The 27112-nt window shown below is 41.4% G+C and overlaps 3 protein-coding genes across 7 annotated transcripts in view; 1 reads left to right on the plus strand and 2 right to left on the minus strand.

Moving 5' to 3' along the window:
* Positions 1-242: 242 nt before the first annotated feature.
* Positions 243-7266, minus strand: LOC127009002 (NEDD8). The gene is made up of 4 exons (XM_050881577.1): positions 7119-7266; positions 4377-4394; positions 2884-2996; positions 243-1219 (listed from the first exon to the last, which is right to left on the minus strand). Exons 1-4 carry the CDS (start codon positions 7134-7136, stop codon positions 1126-1128), a joined length of 243 nt encoding a protein of 80 aa, XP_050737534.1. The 5' UTR covers positions 7137-7266; the 3' UTR covers positions 243-1125.
* A 1014-nt stretch (positions 7267-8280) lies between these two features.
* LOC127009005 (RNA-binding motif protein, X-linked 2-like) lies at positions 8281-16519 on the plus strand. The gene is made up of 5 exons (XM_050881583.1): positions 8281-8428; positions 10115-10283; positions 10809-10928; positions 11375-11543; positions 14427-16519. Exons 1-5 carry the CDS (start codon positions 8415-8417, stop codon positions 15215-15217), a joined length of 1263 nt encoding a protein of 420 aa, XP_050737540.1. The 5' UTR covers positions 8281-8414; the 3' UTR covers positions 15218-16519.
* LOC127009003 (zinc finger FYVE domain-containing protein 1-like) overlaps positions 15214-27112 on the minus strand; it is a 35799-nt gene continuing 23900 nt past the window's right edge. For all 5 annotated transcript variants that reach the window (XM_050881578.1, XM_050881582.1, XM_050881579.1 and 2 more), the window contains exon 16: positions 15214-26996. In XM_050881578.1, coding sequence (XP_050737535.1) covers positions 26779-26996 — 218 coding nt within the window. In that variant the 3' untranslated portion in view covers positions 15214-26778. The remainder of the gene's footprint in view (positions 26997-27112) is intronic.

Consider the following 27112-nt stretch of genomic DNA (forward strand, 5'->3'; position numbering starts at 1 on the left):
TCAGTCATTGTCTGGTGAACATCTGGTATTCCAAACTGTTCATACAAACAAATTTTTGATGCTTAACCAAATCCAATATTCTTGTGCTGCACCAGGTAAACATGTTCAAACTTGAAGGGAAAGTGCACTTCATATGCTGCATACCAATAAATAATTGACCGTACAGTATTTGGAAAAAAACATTTTCCCTCTGATCTCTAAAGACTCATAGCTTTCCAGTAAGGAGTGAAGAAAATATCATCTATACAAAACATTTAATTGTAAGATTTTTCAACAAACTGTGGTAAGAGCACAGGACCAATGCAGCGGCAGCAGAACATTCTCCCGGTCAATGCCACAGATATCTGAATAATGGATGCTGACTGACTGATAACACAGAAATTCTGCAGTGAGGGGCTGCAGTTTGAAGAATAGCAAACAAGTATTTCAATTATGTGAAGTGCAATTCTGATAGCACAATGTTTCTAATGACTTTCCATCACAAGCAATACAACTTTGGTTATTGATAATTATGTCAAACTTAAAGAGGCAAAATAGTGTAGTCTTCCTTTGGAAGGAGTACATTACATTACTGCCTATTAAGGAGGCGGTGACTGACATCCCATACATGCATCCAGAAGCACCGGATGTGGGTAATCTCAGCCAATAATAAATACAGTGGGAACAAAGACTCAAGGAGTGACAGTATGAGGATACGTCTCACCGAGTGCCAGCTTGTCAGAGCATCTCCTCATAACAAGACAGGAGTACACACATGGCTCACTCATGCACACTAAAGCTGAAGCATCTCACACCCCCAACAGTGCAACTGTAGTTCACCTCAATGGAATCATCTCTCAGTATACATATGCATCGTATGTAAAAAAAACATGTTATATGAGGAAAATGTGCAAGCAAGCCCTAGATATTGAAGCGTCTTCCATGGCTATGAATAATAACAAACAATTGTGACTGAGATCCATTTCAGAGCCATGTCTCTTCCTTCCAGCAAACATCCTTCCTAGAGGGTGCAATAGGTTCTTAAAGTTTCCTTGGTGAGTGAAAGGGAGACAGGAGAGGAGGTGGAGAGTGGGATGAAAGAGGGTGAGGAGGAGGAGGAGGAGGAGGAGGGGGTGGAGACAGCACCTAAGAGGAGGCCATTCCCCCCCTTAGGGCCAGCACCAGATGAAGCACTGAACCTCCTTGGACCTTGTAGTCAGCTGCCGTCTTTTCATCGTTCCTGCAAGACAACAAACAGGAAAACACATGAAGGATGACAGTCAATGTTTTCCTTTATATTAATGCTAACTCAAATTAGCCCATGAGCAGATACAAAAGAAAAATATGAACTCCAATCTTGTACTGAAGACTACTCTGCATTACTCATTTTTAACACAGGACCCTCTTCACAAGAATTATAGAACCTAAGTCTGGAAGCTACAGAATGCTTGACCTTTGACCTCGCTATCATTTCTGAATAGGCCAAAAGAAACTTGGTGTCCTTCAATGCCTCAAAAACTCAATTTCTCCACCTGACCACTCAACACAATCTTCCAAACATCTATCCTTTATTCCATGCATGCATGACATGTATTAATAGGAGCACCTGACAATCACCATATGGGGGGGTACAAACCTGGCAGAGGGACTTTTTTGGCAGCCATAGCCGGTAATGGGCTAAAGAGTAGCCTATCCAGATGTTTTGTTTTTATTTATTAATGATCCACGAGACATCCTAGAGTTAAATCAAAGTATGTGCTTATCTTTGTATTCATTCATACACACACTGGTAATATTTCTGTGGTGTCTGATTCACTTGTTTGAGTGAAATTCTATTGTGAAAAACAGTCACATATTCGTGTCACTAGTAAAAATGAAACTAGTAATGAAAGTTTTGCCACCATGAAATATACACAAATATATAAATATGAAAGCTCACAAAGTCACAATAAGTGACATCACCTGCTTTGTGCAGTAAAAATATGCTATTTGTGGTATCTGACACCCGCAAAATGGCGTACAGGCTGGCTCGGGCCTGCGGGCTACAGCCTCAACGTTGCCAGATTGTCGTACTCAGCCAATTATATTTTCTGACTTCCTCCCCCAAACTGTCTTCTGGGCTCCAATAACGAAACTAATTTATAGTTATCGTTAAAAGAGTTAGATCCTGATGTTTCTTGGCAATAGTTAGGCGTCAGAAACCGGTAAATACTGTGCTCTGAGTACGATGACCTGGCAACGGTAGCTATACGTATTTTCATATTATTGTTCTGTTGTTTATTCAATGTTCTGTTCAAGAAAAAGAATACCCATAATTTTAGTTATTTTTTGGTTAAAAGGATTCTTTACGAAATACAATTATAACATTACCTTCTACTAGTTAGGAAACGTACTGAATCCTGGATCGGCTACAGTGATGTTAGGTGCGCCTATTGAGAGATACAAACAGCTGCAAACCACCATTCATAGGCAAAACAGAAGTGAAGGATATTCCCATAGTTAGGTGTTCACACCACACAGACCCCATGGTCCAGGCAGACTGTCCTTAACCCTAATTCAAACGACACCAATGGCCACAAACATAATGAATTTCTGACCCAACAAATTTTGAGGTGGAGGAAGTGGCATTAGAGTTTGTTTTTTAATTAAATAATTGCATTGCACTGAATTACTGAAGGTGCTCCAACACTGATGTGTAGTAATTTGCTTACACTAGTTTTGTGTCATTATATCTCACTCATGACTTGTCATCAATCATTCTCCACATTCATAAAGCAATGAAGTATTTTGCTGCACAGAGCATAAATGTTGAGAGGGAAGCAGGGAACAATGAAATATACAAGAGAGATGCAGATAATATGATGATGGGGTCCAGTGTAAGGGAGGGAGGATGCAAGGTCTTACATTTGTTTGCCCGAGAAGATGAGGCGCTGCTGGGGTGGTGGGATGCCCTCCTTCTCCTCCACCCGCTCCTTGATGCGCTCCACCTTGTCTGTTGGCTCTATATCAATCTCAATCTTGACAGGGGAAAAAAATTCATGAATCAGTGAGATAAAAGCTCCATTAGCCTACAAAGGTAGTTATGAAATGCCAAAAATATATTTACAATATGGCAGTTTTTTCCAGGTTTCTGGAACTTCTAGAGAAAACATCTCATTGCCTAAAATAATGCACCTATTTAGGAACTTAGGGTGGACACACACACACACACACACACACACATTGAATTCTTTCTATGCTGATATTATGATCTGTTTGACTTTTTATCATTTTCCAAAAAAGATATCCCTCCAACGATGGGGGTCACAGTAGCTTCGTAAAAAGTGATTTGATTACTATTGTCAGTGTAACGAAAGCTGGCGGGGATGATCCTTCAGGGATAGACTTGCAGACTTTGCATAATCGCTTGGGTGATGGTCTCCGTGCCGCTCATTGGCATATTGCTTACTAGATCCAACCTGTGGCAAATTTCATTTGCCATGACATAGCCTACTATTGCTCTCTGCTACCTCTTTAAATCAGCACTGTAGGTATCTAAATGTAGTTATTCTTATAACTGCTATTCCTTATGGATATTCATTACCAACAAATAATGGAAATACATTTCAGGAATAATTATAAAGCATGATGAAAAAGAAGAGAAAGTTCATGCCTTAGGCCAATGTTTACGTCATGACTATGAAGCATCACTACACATTACGACTAAGCCAGGACTAAAAATATACCAAGAAATCTTACAATAAATGAGTTAACGAATGACACTGTGTAGACCATAGCCTAGCAAGCTGTAGTAGTAGGAAAAGTAAGGAAAAAAAAGTCTAGCCTTAACAGGACTAAAAATATTGAGTTGTCGCTTCAGTCACTGGATATTGTCCATTTACATGCAGTTCCGACTTAAGTTTTGTTATAAATGTCATTTCAGATTTATCTATTATAGTTCAAAAAGCACATATTTATCAATAAAAATATTATGCATTAGTTTCTATCTGTACAATCTGTTACCTTACAACTCAAAAAGGTTTTGGTAGGAATACAAAATCAATTTCATGTACATTAGAACAAGTTAAGAATTGGCCAATGAGTGTGCAGTATAAACCATTACCCAAGCAATGACACCAAGTCCATGAGTCCCTCCCTAAAGGATTGTCCCCAACAACTTTCGTGATACCGACAATAGCCAAGGCATTGGTGGTTCAGGGTTTTCCTTGGATGGTATTGCTGGGAAAGTTCTGTGACATCAAAACATAGTCCAAGGAAAATACTTTACATTATGGAAATTATACAATAATGATTTATTTGACTGTCATCTTGTCATCTCTGCCAACATAAATTTTGTTCTGGTGACTGTAACACTCAGCTGATGAATGACAGTACATGTGAGAGCAGCATCCACTTACCTCCTTTCCTGTTAAAGTCTGCAAAGAAAAGAAAAGACTTTTAATAAATGTATGTAATAATTAAAATGACAGTATTAATTAGCTATGTTAATGAATTTACTTTTTTTTTCAAAATTATTCTTTCTAACTTTTAGCTTTACCATTCTTCCCTCACAAGAATAACAGGAAGTAGTACATTACAGCTTCACATTCATAACAGCCTCTCATGAAGATGGTCACCTCATTATATACCTTTTGTACGTAGTTGCTGTGGCATACAATATATGTTTACACAAGAGGTTGAAAGATATGTCTGCAGCAATACAATTGTAGCTTATAACAATCCTACATCAACATGATATGTTGCTAGCCGTGCCATTTCTTTATAAGTGTTAGGTATGTTAGGTTATTAGTAATGGCATAATTTTTTTCTGGGGTGCAAATCTGCAGGTCCTTAAAATTATTCAAGTAATACAAACAATGGATAAATGTTGATACAAACCAGGGGCACCAATGCCTGCCAATGTGCATACTACTACCCAACAGATGTCCTGTGAAACAAAATTTAGGGGAAGTTGTATTGCATGTATGATTAAGCAGCTTATAGGTGAGCAAAGTTTGCTGCAGTAGTAGCCGATTTGACCGTCATTCCATCGATATCCCAAGATGCTAAAGACACTTATTACCAAAGGCATCTTTCTAACACCAGCCTAATAAGGTGAAGAGGTTAGTTTAGCCTTTTTGTGAAGAAGGCTTTCCAGAAGGTTGAACTAGAGGATGTATCTACCTCCTGCACACTTGTTTAGGCAGCTGTGCCATCCTTCAGTGTCATAATTATTATGTACAGACATTAAAAACGCTCCAACAGCTGTGGATCCACATTCTTGAAATACACTCTACCATAGTTCGTACTTTCCCCCGCCAGGCACCGGCATAGTTCCCCCAGCCATCCCCTCGACACAGCCATCACCCGCCTGAGGATTGGCCACAGCCGCCTCAATGCACACCTGCACAGACTGTCTATAGTCCAGGATCCTCACTGCCCATGGTGCCCCACACAACCCGACACACCGGAACACCTCCTTCTCCACTGCCCAAGATTCAACTCCCTCCGCACCAACCTCAGAGCTTCCCTAACAAGACTCTGCATTCACAGGCCAACCCTAGAGAACCTGCTGGGCAGCGACACTCTCAGCCCCGACACAGCCTTCCAAGCCTTCAAGTGTATGCAGATCTTCCTGCAGAAGTTGGGGCGACTCGATAGGATCTAACCACCACACCGGTGACAGAACGACAACCAAAAACAACACCGGAGAGCAACTACTACTGACGGGGCTCTAGAGGCTGTGGTCCCATAGCCTAACTAGCCCCATAAAAAAACCCAAGAAGAAGATAGTTCGTACTTGGGTGGTGGTGGCTCAGTGAAAAAGAAGCTCAAACACTGGAGCTATTTCTCCCTCCAGCAGAAACAGCAGGGCAGTTATGAGGCTCAGTCTGTCTATAGACACACGGTAACAATGGACTTAATAAAAATTGTGAGGCCAGCATGGAAAAATACACCCCTTGTGACATAAACACGCCTGTCTGCTTGTCAAAACCCCATCGTACGTGCTAGAAATGTTGTAATTACCACCATACTGTGCCCTAGATGTGCACCTGCTAGGAGCCACTATTCCTAAGATCATCCGAACCATGGCCCTTTGACAGGTCATGGCCCATGAAGAGGGAGGGTGTCAACAGACCAACTTGGTCTGTTGAGGACTGGCGTGTCTCTGACGAAGGCTCAAGGAGAGGCAAAGACCCCCTTCCCCTGAGGAGGGTGAGTTAGATTTTGTTTCTATCTATGAGATTCCTCCCTCATAGATTAGGTTTTGATTCAGATGTTAGGTAAAAATTTCAGTAAATGTAATCAGACATGGGGTAATCGTAATCGATTACAATCGATTACATTTTTTCAAGTAATCATAATTAATTAATTACCCTCTTATTTATTTTTTAGTACTAATTGTAATCGTAATTGAATACATTAAAAATGTAATCGTAATTGTGATCACTTTTGCGATTACGTACCATTTATTATTATTTTTATTTACGTCTTCGCCTATGGCGCTGGTAGGCCTTCGTAGTGGGGCCTGATGGTCGGCCCCAGCCCGTTGTGGCGCAGGCAAGTGTTTATAGTGGCGCCATCTTGCATTAGCATTAGCAGTTTTAATTAATAGTTTCTGGTACAGCAAGTATGTACTCTAATTATCTGTAGTAATTCAACCAATTAAATATTTAGTATGGAACATGTGTATGAAATCTGCAAGTTCACCTTTCAGTCCTTCTTATAATCACGATTAATACATCATGTAATCGTAATCAATTACACCTAATTTTATTGTAACTGTAATCGTGAAAATATGAAGTAATCGTAATCGATTACATAACATAAGTAACCGCCCCATGTCTGAAGGTAATCCGATAAATGAAATTAAACCCCCAAAGCCTCATGTACTTTTACCCAGCCCTTCAGCCCCTCACTCCGACCCAAGAAAACAACCCTTCAACCCCAACCCCTCAATCCCTTCAATCCCGGCCAGGCAGCCCCTCAGCCCACCCAGCCCTCAGCCCTGGCCGAGTCATCGCCCCTCAGCCCCTCGCCAGCCCCAGCACGGCGACACATCCCACTTGTCATCCCGCCTGGCCCGTCCTCGGCCCTCCCCGGGGCACGCAGACCATCACCTCAGGAACACACGCAGGACACTGGACGCCTCTCCTCACCTTCACTTTGATGAGCATTTTGAAGTGTTGGAGCGGCGCCGACTGTCCTTTCAGTCCCTGTGTGTCTGTGTACGTCTGTCTGCCTCTCTCTCAGAGCGGTACCACATTATCGTACTCAGCGGTCAGCGCATTATATTTTCCGGTTTATGAGCCATAACTCTCTCATAAAACATCAGTAATCAACGGCTTCAACAATAACTGTGATGGATAACGCTATTTGTGCGTGTGCGGCTGATAAATCCAATGTTTTGAGTACGACAATCTGATGACGCTGCTCAGCCCTGCAATAACAATCCCTTCAAACACATATTACATCAAAGATACTTCATAACATTAGAAAACACTTATCTGAATATTATGATCTCGTCAAAATTAACCACTAACTATCAAAACTGCATATATTACTTAAATGTTTCACGGGCAATAGGAAAAAAACAGTCTGTGGGAAAAACATACAGCAGTCACTCCTATAGTGTACGTACATGCTAGAAACAGTGACGCTAGAATAGTTAGAAAAATACGTTTTTACTATGAACTACAAATGTATGGTAATATTCCTTCCATCCATCCATCCAGACTTTTTTAATGGCGCGACTGGCAACTGTACAGCGTTACCAGATTGTCGTACTCAAAAACATTACACTTACCCGCTACACATCACACATCAACTGACGCATCCACACAAATAACGATAGCCAATTACAGCTATCGTTGAAACCGTTAATCATTGATGTCATTTTCAATAGTTATGGGTCAGAAATTGGAAAAAACTGTGCTAGGTACGACAATCTGATAACTTTTTAACATACCTGCCATTCCGGTGTTGCGAGAAATACTTCCTTGCAGATAGAAGTCGCTCTGATATCCACTACGCATGCGCACAGGGGAATGCACAGCTGGAAAACATGTTAATTTGCCTTATTTTGTCCTAGTTTTGTTCATCTGTGATCTTTGTGATGGTTATTATTGCCCACAAGAAAACAATACACCACCAGACCAAACTGGCAAGAACTGAGTGAAAATCAACGTGGGGTAATCCTGTCTATAATATAACCTATTATTCGTTTGTCATAAAGCCTTATCTTGGTGAAAAGTGTTGCTCTGATGCTTGTGCCACGAATTAAAGCAGAAACAGGACAAGTAAACGATAGCGATGAGTGAAATATTGAAGAAGTAAGGAAGTTGTACCTCTCACTGCGAGCTATTTTGCGGCTGCGAGCGGACTCCTACAACATCGGTCGCCATATACAAACACTCTCCTGCGCGGCCTTTTTCCCGCTAATATTCCGCGCCGCCATGAACCCCTTGACGTGAGTATTTCAGGGCAGCTGGCGGGGATAACGGAGCAGCAGTAGGAGCAAGGTCATGGGCGGGAGGAGCTGCATTGGTATAAAATTAGGGTGTGTAAAATGTTGGGCTGCCGGAGCGGAAGGGCGGAGGGGTGGCGGGCAGGGTGGGAGGTGATCTCAGGGAATGTTGGGGTGGGAGGTGTGTCTTGGGGTGGCAGGGTGGGAGGTGCACGGAAATATTAGGGTCATGGGCAGGGTGGGAGGTGTGTCTTGGGGTGGCGGGGTGGGAGGTGCATGGAAATATTAGGGTGACAGGGTGATGGACAGGGTGGGAGGTGTGTCCTGGGGTGGCGGGGTGGGAGGTGCATGGAAATATTAGGGTGATGGAGTGATGGACAGGGTGGGAGGTGTGTCTTGGGGTGGCAGGTGGGAGGTGCATGGAAATATTAGGGTGATGGGCAGGGTGGGAGGTGATCTCAGGGGAATGTTGGGGTGGCAGGGTGAGAGGTGATCTCAGGGGAATGTCAGGGTGGGAGGTGCACGGGAATATATTAGTGTGACAGGGTGATGGGCAGGGTGGGAGGTGCATGGAAATATTAGGGTGACAGGGTGATGGGCAGGGTGGGAGGTGATCCCAGGGGAATGTTGGGGTGGAAGGTGTGTCTTGGGGTGGCGGGGTGGGATGTGCACAGAAACATTAGGGTGATGGGCAGGGTGGGAGGTGATCTCGGGGGAATGTTGTGGTGGCATGGTGGGAGGTGCATGGAAATATTAGGGTGACAGGGTGATGGGCAGGGTGGGAGGTGCACGGAAATATTAGGGTGACAGGGTGATGGGCAGGGTGGGAGGTGATCTCAGGGGAATGTTGGGGTGGCAGGGTGGGAGGTGCAAGGAAATATTAGGGTGACAGGGTGATGGGCAGGGTGGGAGGTGATCTCAGGGGAATGTTGGGGTGGAGGGATGGGAGGTGCATGGAAATATTAGGGTGATGGGCAGGGTGGGAGGTGATCTCAGGGGAATGTTGGGGTGGGGGGTGGGGAGGTGCATGGAAATATTTGGGTGATGGGCAGGGTAGGATGTGATCTCAGGGGAATGTTGGGGTGGGAGGTGTGTCTTGGGGTGGCTATATATATATATATATATATATATATATATATATATATATATATATATATATATATATATCTATATATATATATATATATATATATGAAAGTAATGAGGTTAAGGAATTAGTTCCATGTATCACATTTTTGCAACAGGGTACAACTTTCATTGCTGGTGAGTTTTGATTTGTTGCTATTGCATTATTTGTTTCTCAGAAATCACATATTTTGGGTGGGAAGGGGGAAAGAAAAAACTACAGATTTATGAGAGAAATGATTACCATAGGAGATAAACTCTAAATGCATCAAAACTTACCAGAAATAAATTGATTAATCCTTAAAATTGGAGGATGTGCTATACTGAAATTTTTCTCTTTCCTGTTCTGTTGTCAGTTCTGCCAACTCATGTCTCATCCTACCTAGTTATTCTTTCATAAATTTGCATGACTTTTTTTTTTTTTTTTGTTGTTTTTTTATATATATTGGCACTGACCACCTACTCTAGTGCTGCTTCCACTACAGTTTTAGTTAGTCATTTGCTTCATATACAGTGATTCACTAGCTCACCTGAGACCTAAAACTAATACTAATTTTCTTTCAGGAATGTCAAGAACATTCAAAAGCTGAGTGAGAGAGAACTGGAGTTGGGTGTCAACTTCAAGCACTCATGGCACCAGCAGTACAGGGACAGTGCCTGGGTATTCATTGGGGGACTCAACTTTGAGCTCAGTGAGGGAGACATTATATGTGTGTTCTCTCAGTATGGCGAGGTATGTATAGCTGGTTCTGTGTGCTTGTGTGTGTGTGTGTGTGTGTGTGTGTGTGTGTCGTAAGGAGACTTCTGTTTATTTTGAATACTGTGATATACATGAAATAATGTCATATAATGCATGCAGACTTTCTTGATGTACTCAGTTATAGTTATATGATATTAATATGTTGAATTTACTTGAGTATTTTATGTATATACATTACTGATCTTCAGTGTAATAATGAATTTATTAGTCCTGTCACCATATTCTTTTATGGTCATGTATCTGCATGTACAAAAGTAGTTTAAATGTCCAACGGAAAATGTCATATTGATAAAATAAGTTATATTCCTTTACTAATTTTATATCTTAAATTTCAGATAGTAGTTACTGCTCCAGCATGACTGCTATGAAAGAGAGCAAATATCTAATATTGAATAAGCTCAGACCTATGCAGCCACACGATAATGATATTTATGCCTGAAATTATAAAAAAAGGACTGCCTTATCTGGGATGGGAAGTCATGAAGCTTTTTCCACCAGATTGTCAACATCAATTTGGTCCGAGACAAAAAGACTGGCAAGAGCAAAGGTTTTGCCTTCTTGTGTTACGAAGATCAACGCTCCACAATCCTCGCTGTGGATAACTTCAATGGAATCAGAGTACGAATTGAAAAATGACTCATTTTTTATTTATGACTATGATTAAGTGGTATGGAGGGCCTCATCCTGTTGCCTTGTGTAGCCCATATGTGGCAGTAGTACCAGAGTGCTCCTCAGGGGCAACTTGCACCAGGTTTGTCTATCTTTGTGCTTTGAGACATTTGAGGGACAGAATAGCCATGTAAGATTTACTTCTTCTTTAAATGTGTTGAATTTAACTAAGGACACTCACTTCAGAGACTGATATAACAGTATCTGTACACTCTAGTTTGTTTGAATGTGAAATAATGAAGATGCTTGTCATGCACACTAACATTAGAAGCACTGATGAAATTCTAGAATAATGCAATAGTCTTTGATTTGAAATAATGAGACATGACTGCTGATGCTGACTCCATGCATGACCAAGACTGATGTAACATTGCCTCCCTATCCCACACGCACAGCTTGCTGGGCGCACCATCCGTGTGGACCACGTGGAGGAATACAAGGTGCCCAAGATGACCGAGGACATGATGCCTGAGCAGCAGCAACTTGCTCTGGAGGGCTGTGCCCCCCAGGCGGTGGCCCCCAGTGCCTCTCCTGACACCAAGGAAGACCCACCACTGAAAGAAGGTAGGTTGGCATAATAACATCAGGGCAGTTCCACAGTTCAACATAGCAAGTTTGTAAGTTCCTTAACCAAATACCAGAGACTACAAAAATTTCTTGTATAGCATTTGGTGTTCATATAGAAGCTAACAAATTTGAGGAAACTATACAGTAAATCTCTTTTGTTTTTGTATCATGTACCAAATGATACAGGAAATCTCTTCTGTATCCTGTGCCAAACTATACAGGAAATCTTTTTGGTATCATGTGCCAAACAATACAGGAAATTTCTTTAGTATCATGTGCCAAGTAGAAAACCTAGTGATTATGTAAGGTGTAGGAATGCATAGTGACACTGTGTTTAACTGTATATATATATATATATATATATATATATATATATATATATATATATATATATATATATATATATATATATATATATATATATATATATATATATATATATATATATATATATATATATATATATATATATATATATATATATATATATATATATATATATATATATATATATATATATATATATATATATATTTATATATATATTTACCTATATATATATATATATATATATATATATATATATATATATACTTGCAAGTGTTCCCAAATTAAAGGGAATCCTAACATGTAGTGAACTTCATTTAGGTTTGTTGAATCTGTTGAATCATAAACCTCTGGAAAAAAACTTCAAAGCACACTACAGTACTCTCTTGAGTTTCGCGTTTAGTCCTAATTCTTACCATTCCGACTTTCGCGCTGCTTTGACACGTACGGGTCACGTCTACTTACCATTGGTGTCACGCACGCTACCTTTAAAGGTAGTATCACACTGGATGTTTTCCTCCAAACATTGTGGCTATGGCAAGAGAGAGAGAGAGAGAACGGGTCGTTTTGAAGCCACAGTTGAAGGCGGCTACCTTACGATTGGCTGACAGTTCTGAAAACACTCTTGTGATTCGCTGGGAGTCCGATGATGTCATTGCCGACGCCCACCCTATCATCAGCTTCACTACCTTAAGGCGGTGTCACAATGGCCGTTTTCGTCCAACCGTTGGGGCTACGCGCAACGCCCGTACGCCCAACCAGGAGTGAGTTCACGGTTATCCGTAAGCTGGTGTCACGCTGGGCTTTTTTCTTCCCACTGCGTTGGCGCCAGCTAGGGCAACCGGCAACTCCAACTTTTCCGAGTGTGCGTCACACTCGGCCAAGGTCAGTTGCCCATATCCACATCCACAGCGTAAACAAAGCACTTGCCCTGTATCAACATGGCATCGTCTGCTAAAGTAAGCGCTGTCGCGGCTTGTGCTGCCATTACCCAAGTTATGGACTTGTTGCTGCAGTTAAATGGAAGGAAGAAACAGTTGTGGGTGTGGCATACCTGTGGTTCCTCCACGCCAGTTCTCATTGTCACCACTGCACGTGTGTGGCCAGCCCACCCATCTTGACACAACCACATAAACATATGGATCGAATAACACCACACACACACACACACACACACACACCAGACTCATTAGGAACCATTGCAGATGTTTCTGACAAACAGAAACGACTTCACCATTTCTTGAGTGTGTTAGAACGTATTTGGTGAGTAGCTCACATGTACCAAACCTAGCTCTTGGCAAGAAGAGAGCAGTCATCTTTAACACTGCTCTCTTCTTGCCATTGGGTATGTTTGGTTTGTACGAACCACTCACCAAATAAGTTCTGACACACTCTAGGACATGGCAAAGCCATTTTTGTTTGTGAGAAACATCTGCTATGATTCATGATGAGTCTGGTGTGTGTATGCGTGTGTGTGTGTGTGTGTGTGTGTCTTTGTTACTCTATCCATGTGTTTATGTGGTCAGAGTCTAGATGGGTGAGTTGGCCGCTCACACGCAATGGTGACAATGAAAACTGGCACGGAGGAACCACAGACACGCCACACCCACAACAGCTTTTTCCTTCCATTTAACTGCAGCAACAAGTCCATAACTTGGGTAATGGCAGCGGAAGCCGCGACAGCCCTTACTGTAGCAGACGGTGCCATGTCAATACAGGGCAAGTGCTTTGTGGATGTGGATATGAGCAACCGACTTTGGTCGTGTGTGACACACCAGGAAAAGTTGTAGTTGCTGGTTGCCCAAGCTGCCGCCAATGCGGTGGGAAGAAAAAGGCCTGGTATGACACCAGGTTACGGACAACCGACAACTCGCTCCTGGATGGGCGCACGGGTGTTGCCAGTAGCCACAACGGTTAGAGGAAAACGGCCAGTGTGACACTGCCCCAAGGCAGCGAGGCCGCTGACCAGGTGACGTCATCGGACTCCCAGCGAATCACAAGCGTGTTTTCAGAGCTCAGCCAGTCATAAGGCTTCATCTGTGGCTTTAAAACGACCCGTTCTCTCTTCCTGTTTTCTTCCTTTTTCCAAGGTACGTATTTTGAGATAACAAGGGTAAAGGAGAAAAAAAAGGGAGCTCCGGGGTGCAGCATGAGCCAGTTATAATGGCGCCACTATAAACAGTTGCCTGCGCCATGACGGGCTCAGGGCTGACCATCAGGCCCAGATGGATAGTCTACCAGTGCCATAGCCCACATGTAAAAAAAAAAAAAAAAAAAAAAAAATCCACAGGTCAGAACAGTTAAGCAATTTTTCATTGTTTTCAATATCTCGAGTTTGGCGATGCTTGAGTTTAGCGCTATACCTTCGGAACAAAGCGAGCGCGAAACTCAAGATGGTACTGTAGTAACTCAGTAGTAACAAAATATTCAGACATCCTTTAGAAATTGATACTCCGATTTAGAGAAATTGGCATTGAAGAACATTACTGGTTTTGTTTTCATTGTAGTATTCTTTTGTTTTCTTGCATCTCATGTGTATGTAACAATTTTCAGAAAAGCCTGTAATCAAGAAAGAGAAGAGTGAGAAAGTTAAAGTAAAAAAGGAGAAAAAGAAAAAGAAGAAGAAGAAGAAAAAGGTATCCTCCTCCTCCTCCTCAAGCAGCCTGTCGTCCTCTGATGATTCTGAAAATAATGAGAAAAAGAAGAAAAAGAAAAAGAAGAAGAAGAAAAGGAAGAAGAAGGTAAAGGAGGAATCACACAGTAGTAGCGATGACTCAGATGACGAGGATAGCAGGAAGGCAAAGAAGAGCCGGGTGAAGGAGAAAACAGAATCTCCCCCAGTGGTTATAAAGGAGGAGAAAAGAGACACCGGCTACGACAAATACGAACACCTGGACTCCGATTCAGACGACGACTCGGAAGACGAACACCGCCCCAAGTCCTCCAGAGACAGCGACCGAGGGCAGGACAGGTACAGGGAAAGAGACAGGTACAGAGACCAAGACAGGTATTCAGACAGGTACAGGGATCAAGACCGGTACAGAGACCACAGCCGGGAGAGGGACGACAGCCTCCTCAGGGACAGCAGGGAGAGGGACAGGGAGAGGAGACACGACAGGTACAGGGACAGGGACGAGAGCTATGGGTACAGAGATGACCGGGACAGGATGAGGGAGCACAGCCACTGGGGGGAAGGCTCAGATGGACGGTACAGGGGCAGGGGCAGAGGGAGGTACTTTGATGGACGCGGACGACACTACAACAACTACAATAGGAGGGGAATGTTCAACAGAGGAGGAAGGATTGGAGGAAGGGGAAGGTTCAGGTTCAGAGGGAGACGATAAAGAGCCAACAAAGAAAGATACAGAATGGAATGAGATCAAGAAGTTTGTGAGAGGAATGCAGTCATATGGCAGAAAATGAGTAATGGTGAAAAAAGACATGGTTATGCTTTAAATGGGGAATTACTCCAGGAAAAAAATGTAATGGAGACATGATATTTAGAAAGGACATTCATAGAGGGAGTAGTCAGGTCAGAAATTGTCTGTAAATTATAGCAGAAATTATATTTGGATCTGTAAAATAATTGGATAAATCATGGCTTTGTTTCATGTCTCACTGTGGAAAGTTTTATTAAGTTGTAGAAAAAACTAAAGGAAATGGACATTTTAGAGTGAATATTTTTTCATCATTATTAGTGGACTATAGGTAGCTTGAGTCCATTGATGAATTTAAGGAAAGTAACAGTTTATGTGTCAAAAAAGAATATCTTGCATGCCATTTTCCTCTGTGGTAGGTCTGTAATCTCATAACCCTTTTGTTTGTTTTTTCTCACCCTCATGACTTGACACTTGACACTAAATATTTTATGTGCTAAGAATGCAACCATAGAATCACTGTCTCACTGTAGCATATACTTCAAACCTGTTCTTGCAGTTCCTTCATCCTCCCCAGGCTCAGCTTGTAGCAAGCCTTCTCACCTCATTGAAACCCCTCATTCCCCGGGGACTTTTCACCCATCAGTAATCCTCATATTCTTTTAACATCCTTCAGAGTCCTCAGCTCCCAGCAGCCTCCTCATCCCCTAATACTTGTCTTGTCAATCCTTTAGCAGCTCCTTCATCAAGCCCTACTCTCTTTCCGATTCTCAAAGTCCCCTGAGTAGTGCCAGCCTCCAGGTACCTGTCCCTTGCCAGACTCCTTCCTAACCCCCAGCTGTCCCCTTAATCTCATCAGCCCTCTTGTGTTGCCTTTACCAAGCTGTACAATTAGAACACAATGCTTGATATTTATATTGGAGTGACCTGAGCCTATTAAAGATCATGCCAGTATTTTAATTAACATAAGTTTGTTCAAATTAACATGATAGATAAGTTCCTTCCATATGTCCCCCCTGTTGCATGTCATATGGCATGCCAGCTGATTGTTTTTGATAGTGGAAATGCATTTAATTGGTAGTTTCTAGATAAAATGTATGTTAATCATGTTATCTTGGACAGACTGACAAAGGGGTTGTGCTTCACATCTGGTCACATTGCTCCCAGAGGTGCATCACTTAATTTTTCTAAGGGCATTCAGTAAAGAATCTTGCTCCTGTTTTCATTTATGTTAAATGTGTGAAAAAAAATATACTGAAATCATGAACATTTGGCCTATGAACCCCTACATATTAGAAAGGGATCTTTTAATGTTTAACGTGATGGAATTATATGTCAGTAGTTGACTTTTTCAGATTTCCCACTGCTGTTTACTTGATGAACATTCAAGTCATGGTGCAAGACTTTCTCAGCATAGTCTGACTGTTTGCTAGAATAATATAGTTTTTCTATGTCAGCCTAAAGAAGACTACTTAGTAAACCTGAGAGTTCATGTATTGTCAGAATAACCTCGGTATCAGGTGACAAAAAATTTGTGAAGGAAAAAAAAAGACACTGTTTGGGAGGGTGATACAGTAAGGGAGAAAAGAACTGTAAGCTATAATAGGAAAGAAGTTAAGAAATTGTTATTTAAAGAAAAGTGTGGTCATTCTGCTAGAACATCTCAAAGACAGGGATGGCGGGAGAGTGCTGGGTGAGGGAGAGCTATATCAGCATACCAAGGCCAAAACATAAGACATGGTGGACAGAGAAAGTGATATTACAAACAGGACTGGGAGAATGAGTATCACATATGCTGATTTGTGGGTACAATTTCCCACTCTGTTCGTGTGGCACTGATCCAACCATGGCGAGATAAATAGTTTGATTGAATGTAGTTTGTTACCAGAGGTCAAACCAGTGAAATTCCCAACAGCAAAATAAGAGGCATTTCAAGGAAGGATGAGTCAGAGCCTGAGTGGTTGTAAGACAGGGCTATGTTATCACAGCAGCAGAGTGCATCAACACGACTGTTACTGTAAATACCTACATGGCCAGGGACATGGCAAAAGCAAACGGACCTCTTGTGTACTGAAAGAAGGAATTTCCAGAATTTTGCAAAACAGGATGATCAGGGTTGTTTAGGAGGAGAGGAGGGTACACCCACAGGGGAGGTGGGGTTGAGGGTGGTAAGTCCTCTTGAGACTCAAATGTGTTAAATCCTCCCAGGTCTTAGGGTGAGTTGATTGCCATAAATATTAATCCACACTGTCCATCATGGCCAATTTACCAAACAGACAATAATGGCATAGCGGCTCTATGGAGCAGCTTCAAACCTGTTGATCTGGGTTCGAATCTTGGCCCGGGCTGTTGGGTTGCAGCTCACCCAGCTGTTCTTTTTCCCTTTTAAGCTGGTTGATATGTAGCTACCTGGGGAAACCTGGGGAAGCTAAAATGTGACAGTACCAGACTTCACACAGGCCTGTGTCCAGTGGTATTGGGTTCTTCCCACCACAGCCTCAAAGGGCCAATGCAACAGAGATGAACACTGCAGCCACAAGCAGCTTTAGCATATGCACCCAACTTTACCTTTACCAGTAATGGCATGGCTGACAAAGTCAACCTACTCCACCCAAAGATGGTGCTTATTGTCAGTCCCACAGAAAATTGAGTAGTAGTGTTAGATGGTCTGAGGATGATACAACTACATCCCATTCACACCAGTAAAGAGGCAAGACAACTTGGCACCAGTTTTTGACAGCTAGCTGATTGGTAAGCGTAGGACTCTGCACACTATGCACGGTGACTGCCGATCATCAGATGTAGGCTTTAAAGGGTTAAGAAGGGGGGAGGGAGGAACTATATAGTCAGCTCATCAAGACCCTCATGAGGAGTACAGGCAATGGAATAAAGGATTCACCATGACTCGGGCCATTCATTGCTGAGCATGTGGTGCATTCCCTTGGCATGGCTCTCACACCTTAGGAAAAAGGGGAGATAGTGGAGAGCAGAGAAGAGAATGATGAAGAAGGGGAGGAAACAGTATGAGGGTCAAGTTCACACAAAATTTGTTGAGCCAGGCCAAGGAGGTGCTCCCAAGGTTCTGTCCCCTCCCCCCACCTCATCAGGCACTAATCACTGGCCCTGAAGCCCCCAACAACAACAAACTTGGAAAGGGGTATCACTGGCTAGATAGAGGATCAATGACTGAATACTTTGAAATACAAAAAATATGATACAATTTTGGTATGTTTTTAATCTTTATTTCCAAAAGTTGGTATGAAAACTTCACAGACTTACCATCACAACCTGGTAAGAATTGACAAAATGCTCTAATTTTGTTATATATACATTATGATGTTAACTTTTTACTATGTTTACAGATCAAATTTGATAAAATTTCTATAATATTTCAAACAGCGAAGGTTACTTATTACGTACATTTCACACAATTTGTGGTGCAGCAAACTGTTATGCATCTGTCCATGGCCACAGATACTTAGGGTCTGTCACATGAAAAATGTGGTTCAAGTTCATGAACATCAAACAAATCCTTTGATCAGTAACAAAAAGCAGCAAATCATTTATTACACAGCGAGCCAAGGAACCAATGGAATGACTTATTAGTTCTGGCAACTGTATGCACATATGGGGCATACCACCAGAAAGAAAAACTTCTGACAAAAAAATGTACAGCTCAAAAAATCTGATGGGTTATACCAATATTTTTTTGTTGTTACAGGTTTAGCTCCACTTTTCATCTTGGAGTAACCTCACCAACAGCTTAACAACACATCTCCATGATAGGTTATTGTACAAACATATATAACACGTTCATGAATGGAAGTGATCTTTTGTTCAAAACAAACTTATATTAACATGAACATTGAGGCTGGATGGTTGTGTGGCCAAGTGCTTTGCTCTGTTTGGAAATCTGCAGTTTTACACTTTCCACACAGCAGCCTTCACATGGACATGTAGCACACTCTTATCACCCTACCTAGGGTACATAGCTGTAATGATCTATCTAGGGCTAATCAATGAATATTAACTAAGTACCTTACTAAATTTCTAACATTGCATGGCTTGTAATATAGTCCCATTAAGAACATTTTTTGATAATGACTTAACCAGTCAGCAATGTCAAAAGTTACTGATCTGAAAACTGCTGTTGGATTTTTTCAGAGTTCTACCAAAACAGCACATTAAATAACATACTGTGCTCAAGTCAACTTCTTAAGAAGAGTAAGACTCAGAAGACTATGTAGCATCATTTCACCTGAAAAATGAAAAACATACTTTCCTGCAATAGCTGCTGGTAACTTGGGTTTCAGCACCTGAAAAAAAGATCAGCAATAATTGATGCCTAACAATGTGGCAGGATCTAGTGTTGGCTGTGGCAAAGGTTCTCCTTGGATAGTGCAGCACTGAATAACTAAAGGAAGGAGTTTTCCATAAATTGATCCATATACATAAAATGAAGAAATATACAATCAAACTCACTTCCATGACTTACAGGAATATGCACTGAAAATTACAAAAAAATATACTATTATAATGAACAATCTTGATTATAAAAATTATATACAAATGACTCCATTATCATCGTTTTGAAAATATCTTACATATTTGAGCACATGAGAAAAAATAATGTCATGATGACCCATTAGGAATCTGATTTGAACAACTCCGCTGGACTGAGGATGGCAGGGCATTGGCACCTTCAAACACTGCTAACTTCTGTCATCAGTTCTCATGGACTCATAAAAATCTCCTACGAACAATGTGTACATATCTTTATAAAATATAGAATATCACAAAACATGAAGTATATAACACTCATGTACTATATGTGTAGTGCACCAACACACTAAATTTCCTAATACTACCATGCCAAGAGTGTGGGTCTTGAGTGAATATTTTTACTTTTTTTCCCATTGCATTACAGGGTCTAAAAAAAATTACTGAAATATGAAAACATTATTAAAAATGTTAAAACCGCCAAAGAGAAGTAAAGATTAATTTTAAGATCATTTACTCATGACAAGAAGTAATCAAATACACCAATATCAATAAATTAAAATGCTAAACAACCGATCATCAACTAGAGTAATGAGGCATCCTTTGCAAGGAGGGCAAGCTTGTGAAAAACATTCACAGAGAGAGTACAATCTGACTGCGAGGAGCATCACCACTGTAGTAAACAAAACAGCCTCAGAAGCATGAGTGTGGTGACTGACATGCCTGGGATAGTCAACACTCAATTTATACCAAGCCAACTTTTGATGCCTTGATTAGCCCAGAAGCCTTACCCGGATTGCATGAAATGCCTCAGGTATGATAAAGACAAAGCAATGTTCAAATTTTCACATCTCCCATCACATGCTCCTGACTAAATCCATCTGCCCGTTGACTAGCCACCATACTCCTACCTAGCCTCTACCCTACAATTCTTACTCTGCTCCTGCCTGCTGTAGGTAGACTTACCTTACAGAGGTGTCTTTACAATCTTAAATTCAGATGGCACACTGGGGAAAACTTATTTGGATCACCAATGTCTTGATTAGTTTTGTAGTATTCATGTATTCCTGACTTTAAAATTCAATGCACTGCACTTGTGTGATAATATTATATCCTATAAATTCTGCCAGTTTTCAGGCACATTTAGCTATGCTTTGGATTATTATTAATTCTACACATGCTTATAAATTATTCTTTGTTGAAAGACACTTTTCCTGGTTAAGGATACACACTACATAACTACAGATGTGACACTATCAAGAGTGAGGTGTTGAGACATCCAGGAACACATCAATTACACCATCATGACTACCCTTTGTGCAGCGTCTACTTTCTGGATGTTATTTCCCCTTCCAATACTGTATACTTCATTTGTCTGATAAAACATCTTGCCATAAATTTGCCTCATCCAGTGTTGCACTATAAGAAAAAATACCATTGCTGAAAGACTTAAATGCTTCCTAACCAGAAATCTGCATGATTCAACATTTCTGTGGTCACCACCATGCAGAAACAAAAGTTTGCACATCCTGAAGACAAACTAAAGGAAAACCCAGACACGATACACAGATATTATTTTAAGCTAAACACAGCCAAGCTCTAGAAATATTGGTCAAGCACAAACTGTTTTGTGCTTGACTCAAGCTTGGCAGTGCTCTGTTCAAGTGGGATGTAAATTATCACACCCCAAAGGTGATGCTGGCCTGTGGACACTGGCACACGTCTGGCCAAGACAGCAATTTGAACATCAGGGTTGAGTTATTGATCATGTTCACCACATTTAACTTTAAACAATATCAAAATGCTGTCATATTTACTGGAACTTCAAGGGATTATAATTATTGGTTATCACATTTTTTCATGAAATATACTCAACAGTCTGTGTTCTAAACAAATGTCGTCTGAGACGAACACTGGTGCATTATCCATACATCAGTGTAATCAAGTGACTCCACAACAGACCAGTAAGGGTTAGTGTGAGCAATAACATAAGAAAAAATTTATATAGGCTCTATATCTGCATTTTTAGTGGTAGTGAACAAATATATGTATTCCTCACACTATATAAACAATTATATTACTAGAACTATTGCCTTGGTTTCTATTTATTTGGTCTGGTAACTGGTAGACCCGCCACGCCTCCAGACCAACACATCACACACATGTAGGAAATATAAACTGCTTTGTTTTCCTCAAAAATCTGGTTGGGCACCTTGCAACATATTTATCAAGAAACTGGCTACTCTGAAATCAAACAAATTACCATTTTCCAAGGTACAACAGTCACATTATAGCCGGGCATTGCCTCTATAGTGTTTGCCCCAACTTTACTTTCACATACCAGTCAAGCAGCAATTATTGGACATTATGTGTTACTTCTTCGATGCCCAACTAACAGTCCTTTCTTCATTCTGAACACATCTCAAATAAGAAGTGAGATCAATATCTACAAATGAATTGCCTTGGCATGTTTTTTCCTTGTGTACAACAGAGTAATGATTTCCACAAGGTTAAGGAGCATCCAGTACCAATGCAAGAGCACCTGGTTTCACATGACCCACTCCTTTAACATGCAATTTACAATGCTTTGGTTGTACTTTTGTAAATTATGTCTGATGATTATCCTTGATTACTGTTTCCAAATTACAATGTAATGAATGATCCCCATAAACATTAAGCATACTTACAAACTGACACCTTAGTCCTTCACTTGTTGAAATAGTAAACATTAAAGCTTAGTTTTCATCACTGTAAGTGTCCTTCTGAAGATGACCTGAATAGTAATTCAGCCTTAAGAAAAAATTTAAAAAAGTAAAAACTAAATGGTGGAATTAAAGAGAAAGTGAATCAGTGGAAGACTGTATGAAGTGAGACTACAGTGAAAAAATAGGAAAGATGATGAAATCCACATGAATAAAAACAATATTAATGAGTAGTCTGAATAAACTATTACATGGATGAGACGTTTCAGTGGCTGATTGAGTATGTGCAGCATTAGTTGCTTACAGCTCCTGCTTCTGTAGCCAATCATTAGCAGTTTCAGAAATTAGAAAAAAAAATAGAAGATGGTTTATTATATGAAGTGAATGCAAAACTTTTTAAATGTGTAAATTGTTGAAGTGCAGGCAACCCCCACTTTGTGAACATTAATCCAACAAAAAATTGCTTAACCCCTAAAGGATGAGTGGCCCAAAGGCTGAAATATTGGTGAGTTCTGTAAGAGGACGAATGTCCTGCACGCGAACGCCTCGTCTAATTTTCTTTCCCTTGTTACCTCGTGACCTTCACAATTGTTCTACATCTGAAATACATTAATCAACAATCTTAGGCCTAAATACACTCATACATAGGCTTAAAGGCCCAGTCACATGGCTAGTTGTGATGGATAAGGGACGCTCTCTTGGATAGTGAGTTTACCGTGTCCAGTGACAATGAATGGGATGCAGACAACCCACAGCTCTTATCGTCAGATTCTGACCTTTCTGACAGTGGTACTTTGGCTCTGGGATTCAACTCAACCCCCATCAAGCCACAAGTCCCTTGTCCAGCTGCCCCACCTCCCCGCGCTTCCCTGCCCATTCAAAAAATTTCCGACTCAGATGATGAACACCCCAGCACATAGGACTCACTGCACCGCCCAAAAATCAGGCACTAAAGCTGTGGAAAGTTCCAAAGCTGCTGAAGGATGCAGTTAGCTACATGTATGTATGGGACATGCCATATCGCACTACTTTTGACCTTCCTTGATGTTGGTACATTGAGTTTTCATCAACTTTTACATTATTGTGTTTGTCTCTTCGATATCTATAACGTTTGTTCAATGAAATTTGTTATCTAATGAATCTGAAAATTCAGCTTATTTTCAGTTTCCCATAATTTCCGGGGTAATTGCAAGAACGATTGACAAAACATTTTAACCATCAAAATTGGCTTGAAATTCTGTGAAACTTTTATTAAACGAGTTTTTACGAGAAATGTACTTGAAAACTGGCTATTTTTTGCATTATCCAGTCACCTATTGGATTTTTTGCATCCCTTAGGGGTTAAACAAGGATTGCATTTTACAACACTTCTCTCACCTAACAATCACCAAAATTCACAACAAAACTAGGCATGCTGTCAGTTAGCAAATGTCTGCCAACAGCCCTCCTCCCTCCCCTACTGCCTCCCCTATCCCCCCCCCAGCACCATTAATGGAAACACTCACTATTCACTTCTGCCCCACCACCCAAAACAGCACAGTACGTACCTCACCACCACACATGAAATATTTCTTAAATGCCCTGTGCTTACACTGATGCAAGACTCTCTGTACTACCGTGGTCACTGCCAAGGCCTTTGTGGAGTGATATCTAGGCTAAGTTGTCAGGGTGAGCAGCCATTAAATCTGTTTACTTCCAGAGAGGGTTGGTTTTATCATTTTAGAAAGCAGGCAAGCCTCCACAACATCCAGACTACAGGTGAGCCTGCCAGTGCAAATCACCCTCCTGCAATTCCTTTCAAGTCAACAGTGTTACTTTTCTGGAGGGGGGGGGCAGTCAGCTGCATGTTAAATCACAGATATTGTAAATTAAGGAAATGGGAGTCATTAAATACCCAAATCAGGTAGTCCTTCAGTTACGACATATGCAACTTTCGCTCAGGCCAATAATATTAGTAATACTTAGTTAAGGAATGATTAGACTGTGGGTAGAGCAGCTGTTTATTTACACAGCGCTCTGGTGCCTCCCCTTCCACCCCCACCCCAACCCTGCTGCCATCCTCAGCCCTCACGTGCTGGCAGGAGGGGGTAAGGGTGGGTGGGCTGAGCCAGCCCACCCACCCTTAACCCTCAGTTGCCCTTGGAACTCAAGCTGTCAGCACTATTCACATTGCAGTTGCTAGTTACTATTCAACCAGTTTTAAGGCCTACAGTCTGCTATACAATCATACTGCTATATCTAGCAGACACCAGTTGGGTGTCACATGAGCCGAGCAAGGGTGGAGTGAGTCTACCCAGTTATTTCCACAGGTACAAGTCTCAGCTACTTTTGGTTCACCCATTAGCCCCCATAATTCCCTGCAGGTGGGTGCGGGGATTAGTCAAACCAGACAGTTGTTCAGCCACCATCTTGGCAAAACTTGATAGCAAAACATTGTAAGTATAAAGAGTCAACTAACTGCAGGGCTAAGGTGAGGCGAGAGTATGAGGACAGAGGCGAGGTAGAGGGAGAGGGTACGAAGTGTGGCAACGTTTCTCTATCTGCTGCAGGACATTGATTTTTTTTTTTTTTTTTTTTTTTTGACTTACGACCAGACTGTCGCTCCCAATCCCCACCATAACTCAAGGACTGCCTGTACTGATTCAGAGTGAGGAGAGAGGGTTAATATTGCTGGATGGAGGAAAATCGGGATCCTAGAACAAAGGGCCGTATTCTTAAATTTCACGAAATCGGCAACGACAACGACACTAATGTTCGGGTTGTCACAATTTGCATATTCTTAAACACTCGGATTTGTCGGGTGGGATTTGGTAACACTGGCAGCACAAGAAAATTTAATTTGTAACAATATCCCTTGTTGTTCGGTCTATCTCAACGTTCTGACGGTCAAAACGCCGACTGCACCTGATACCCTGCGCGCTGTGTTCAAGTCAACAAAGGAGGAAACTAAGCGATATTCATCCCAAAATGAAGTTGCTCTACTTCTGGAGCTTGTAGAGACACCGAGTAGTAGTACTTGACAGAAGAACGAATCATGCAATAATAAAAAAGAAAAAGGAGGCTTGGGAAATTACAGCATCACTCAACAATGCCACTGGCTCTCACTGAGGCCACAGCCACACAGGGAACGAGAAAGCTAGCGAGAGCGGCAAGGGGAGTTTCTGTGGCCACACGAAAAGCAAGGCGAGGCGAAGGTTGTCATGGCAACGAGGCCCGCAAACTGCCACAAACCAATATAGCCTCGCACCCACCCCCGGCGGAGCAAACAAGGGATAACGTGAAATGTTTTTATAAACAGTTCCATGCTTCACTTATTTGGCGTTTTATAAAAAATCTGTATACACCATCGTGTTCAGGAGGCTTTTCTCTATAAGATGAAATTGTTTATTTTAGTATTCATTTCATAGCCTCTGCAAATGGTAGCTATATGTAAAATGTGTTATAAACATTACGGAATGATTATTTAACTTCAACTCATCACTATTTATTTGGTTTTAACCCCAAGAGAATAATTTTCTTTGTAAGGTCTCATATATTGTTGTATTTGTCTAGTTTTACCGGTGGAGCATAGATGATTAGTATCATGTTGGGATCCGTGGGGGTCCAGGAGGGCTTGGGCCCCCTGGTGGGGCAGCGAAGACGATCTCTCTTCTTTGCTTGTTTTGATGAATATGAGGCACTGCTTTTTACTCAACTTGCTCTTAACACTTCGGGGAGAGTAGCAGAAGTGTTCTGAATGTCTAGTATCCTCAAAGACGTTGCAAATCAGGGACAAAATAACACGCCCCACAATATTTGTGAGAAGGGGTGACGGACCCGACAAAGTCTCCCGACAATTTGGTGCTTTGATCAGTACCACGGTCCCAGAGGTGGCGTATAAGAATACACCCTTCGTGACTGTCGGAACTGTGGTAGCCACGGGCACGATGGTTGTTTAAGAATATCATTGTCGGATGTGTGGGGACTGTGGTTACATTAGTTTGATTTAAGAATACGGCCCAAAACTTCATTTAGTCGATAATAATGGCCTTGCACAATGAAATTTTGCATAGCAAGGGTTTTCAAAAATGTAACCTGTTTGTAAAGTAAAGGGTTGCCTGTATAACTTAAGTTAAATAAACTTATAACCTCATGCAATACCACTCTAGGTGTTGATAAAACTGAAAGAAGTGAAGGACAATAATAATATAAATGAATAAAACATGAATCTGCAATCTTTTCAATTGGTTAAAATCATATATTCCTGAGAATATTTTTTCCTACCGGTAACTCTAAAATATGATAATCCAGAAAACAATTTAGTCATATTTGAAATCCATTGTTTTACTACTTGATGCAGTTGTTACAAACTCTAACCGGGTGGTCCCATCCACGCTCCTTGACAGCCTGCAGGTTAGGAGAGCAGACATCACACACACCCTGGCCACATGCTCGGCAGTGGTGCAGGGGAAGGCGTGGCCCAAACTCTGCATCGCACACCACACAGTTGGTGATCATCTCATCCGGGATCCAATAGGAAGGACGAGTGCTGTCCTTCAGAAAATCTGGAATTGTGGTGATTGTGATGGACTCTGATGAAGGCTGGCCACATGCAAGGAACTGATAACCACAGATAATAGCAATAATAATATATATGCTAGCTATGCATGATCATGTGAAA

This window comes from Eriocheir sinensis, chromosome 39, assembly GCF_024679095.1.
Source record: "Eriocheir sinensis breed Jianghai 21 chromosome 39, ASM2467909v1, whole genome shotgun sequence".
Classification (NCBI taxonomy): Eukaryota; Metazoa; Arthropoda; class Malacostraca; order Decapoda; family Varunidae; genus Eriocheir; species Eriocheir sinensis.

What these genes read in the sequence shown, in the direction of transcription:
- LOC127009002 (XM_050881577.1), bottom strand. An exon ending in ATCTTCTCGGGCAAACAAAT is followed by an intron (nt 1,220 to 2,883) that starts GTAAGACCTTGC and finishes GTTGTCTTGCAG; the next exon opens with GAACGATGAAAAGACGGCAG.
- LOC127009005 (XM_050881583.1), top strand. An exon ending in TGTTCTCTCAGTATGGCGAG is followed by an intron (nt 10,284 to 10,808) that starts GTATGTATAGCT and finishes TTTTTCCACCAG; the next exon opens with ATTGTCAACATCAATTTGGT. An exon ending in ATAACTTCAATGGAATCAGA is followed by an intron (nt 10,929 to 11,374) that starts GTACGAATTGAA and finishes CCACACGCACAG; the next exon opens with CTTGCTGGGCGCACCATCCG.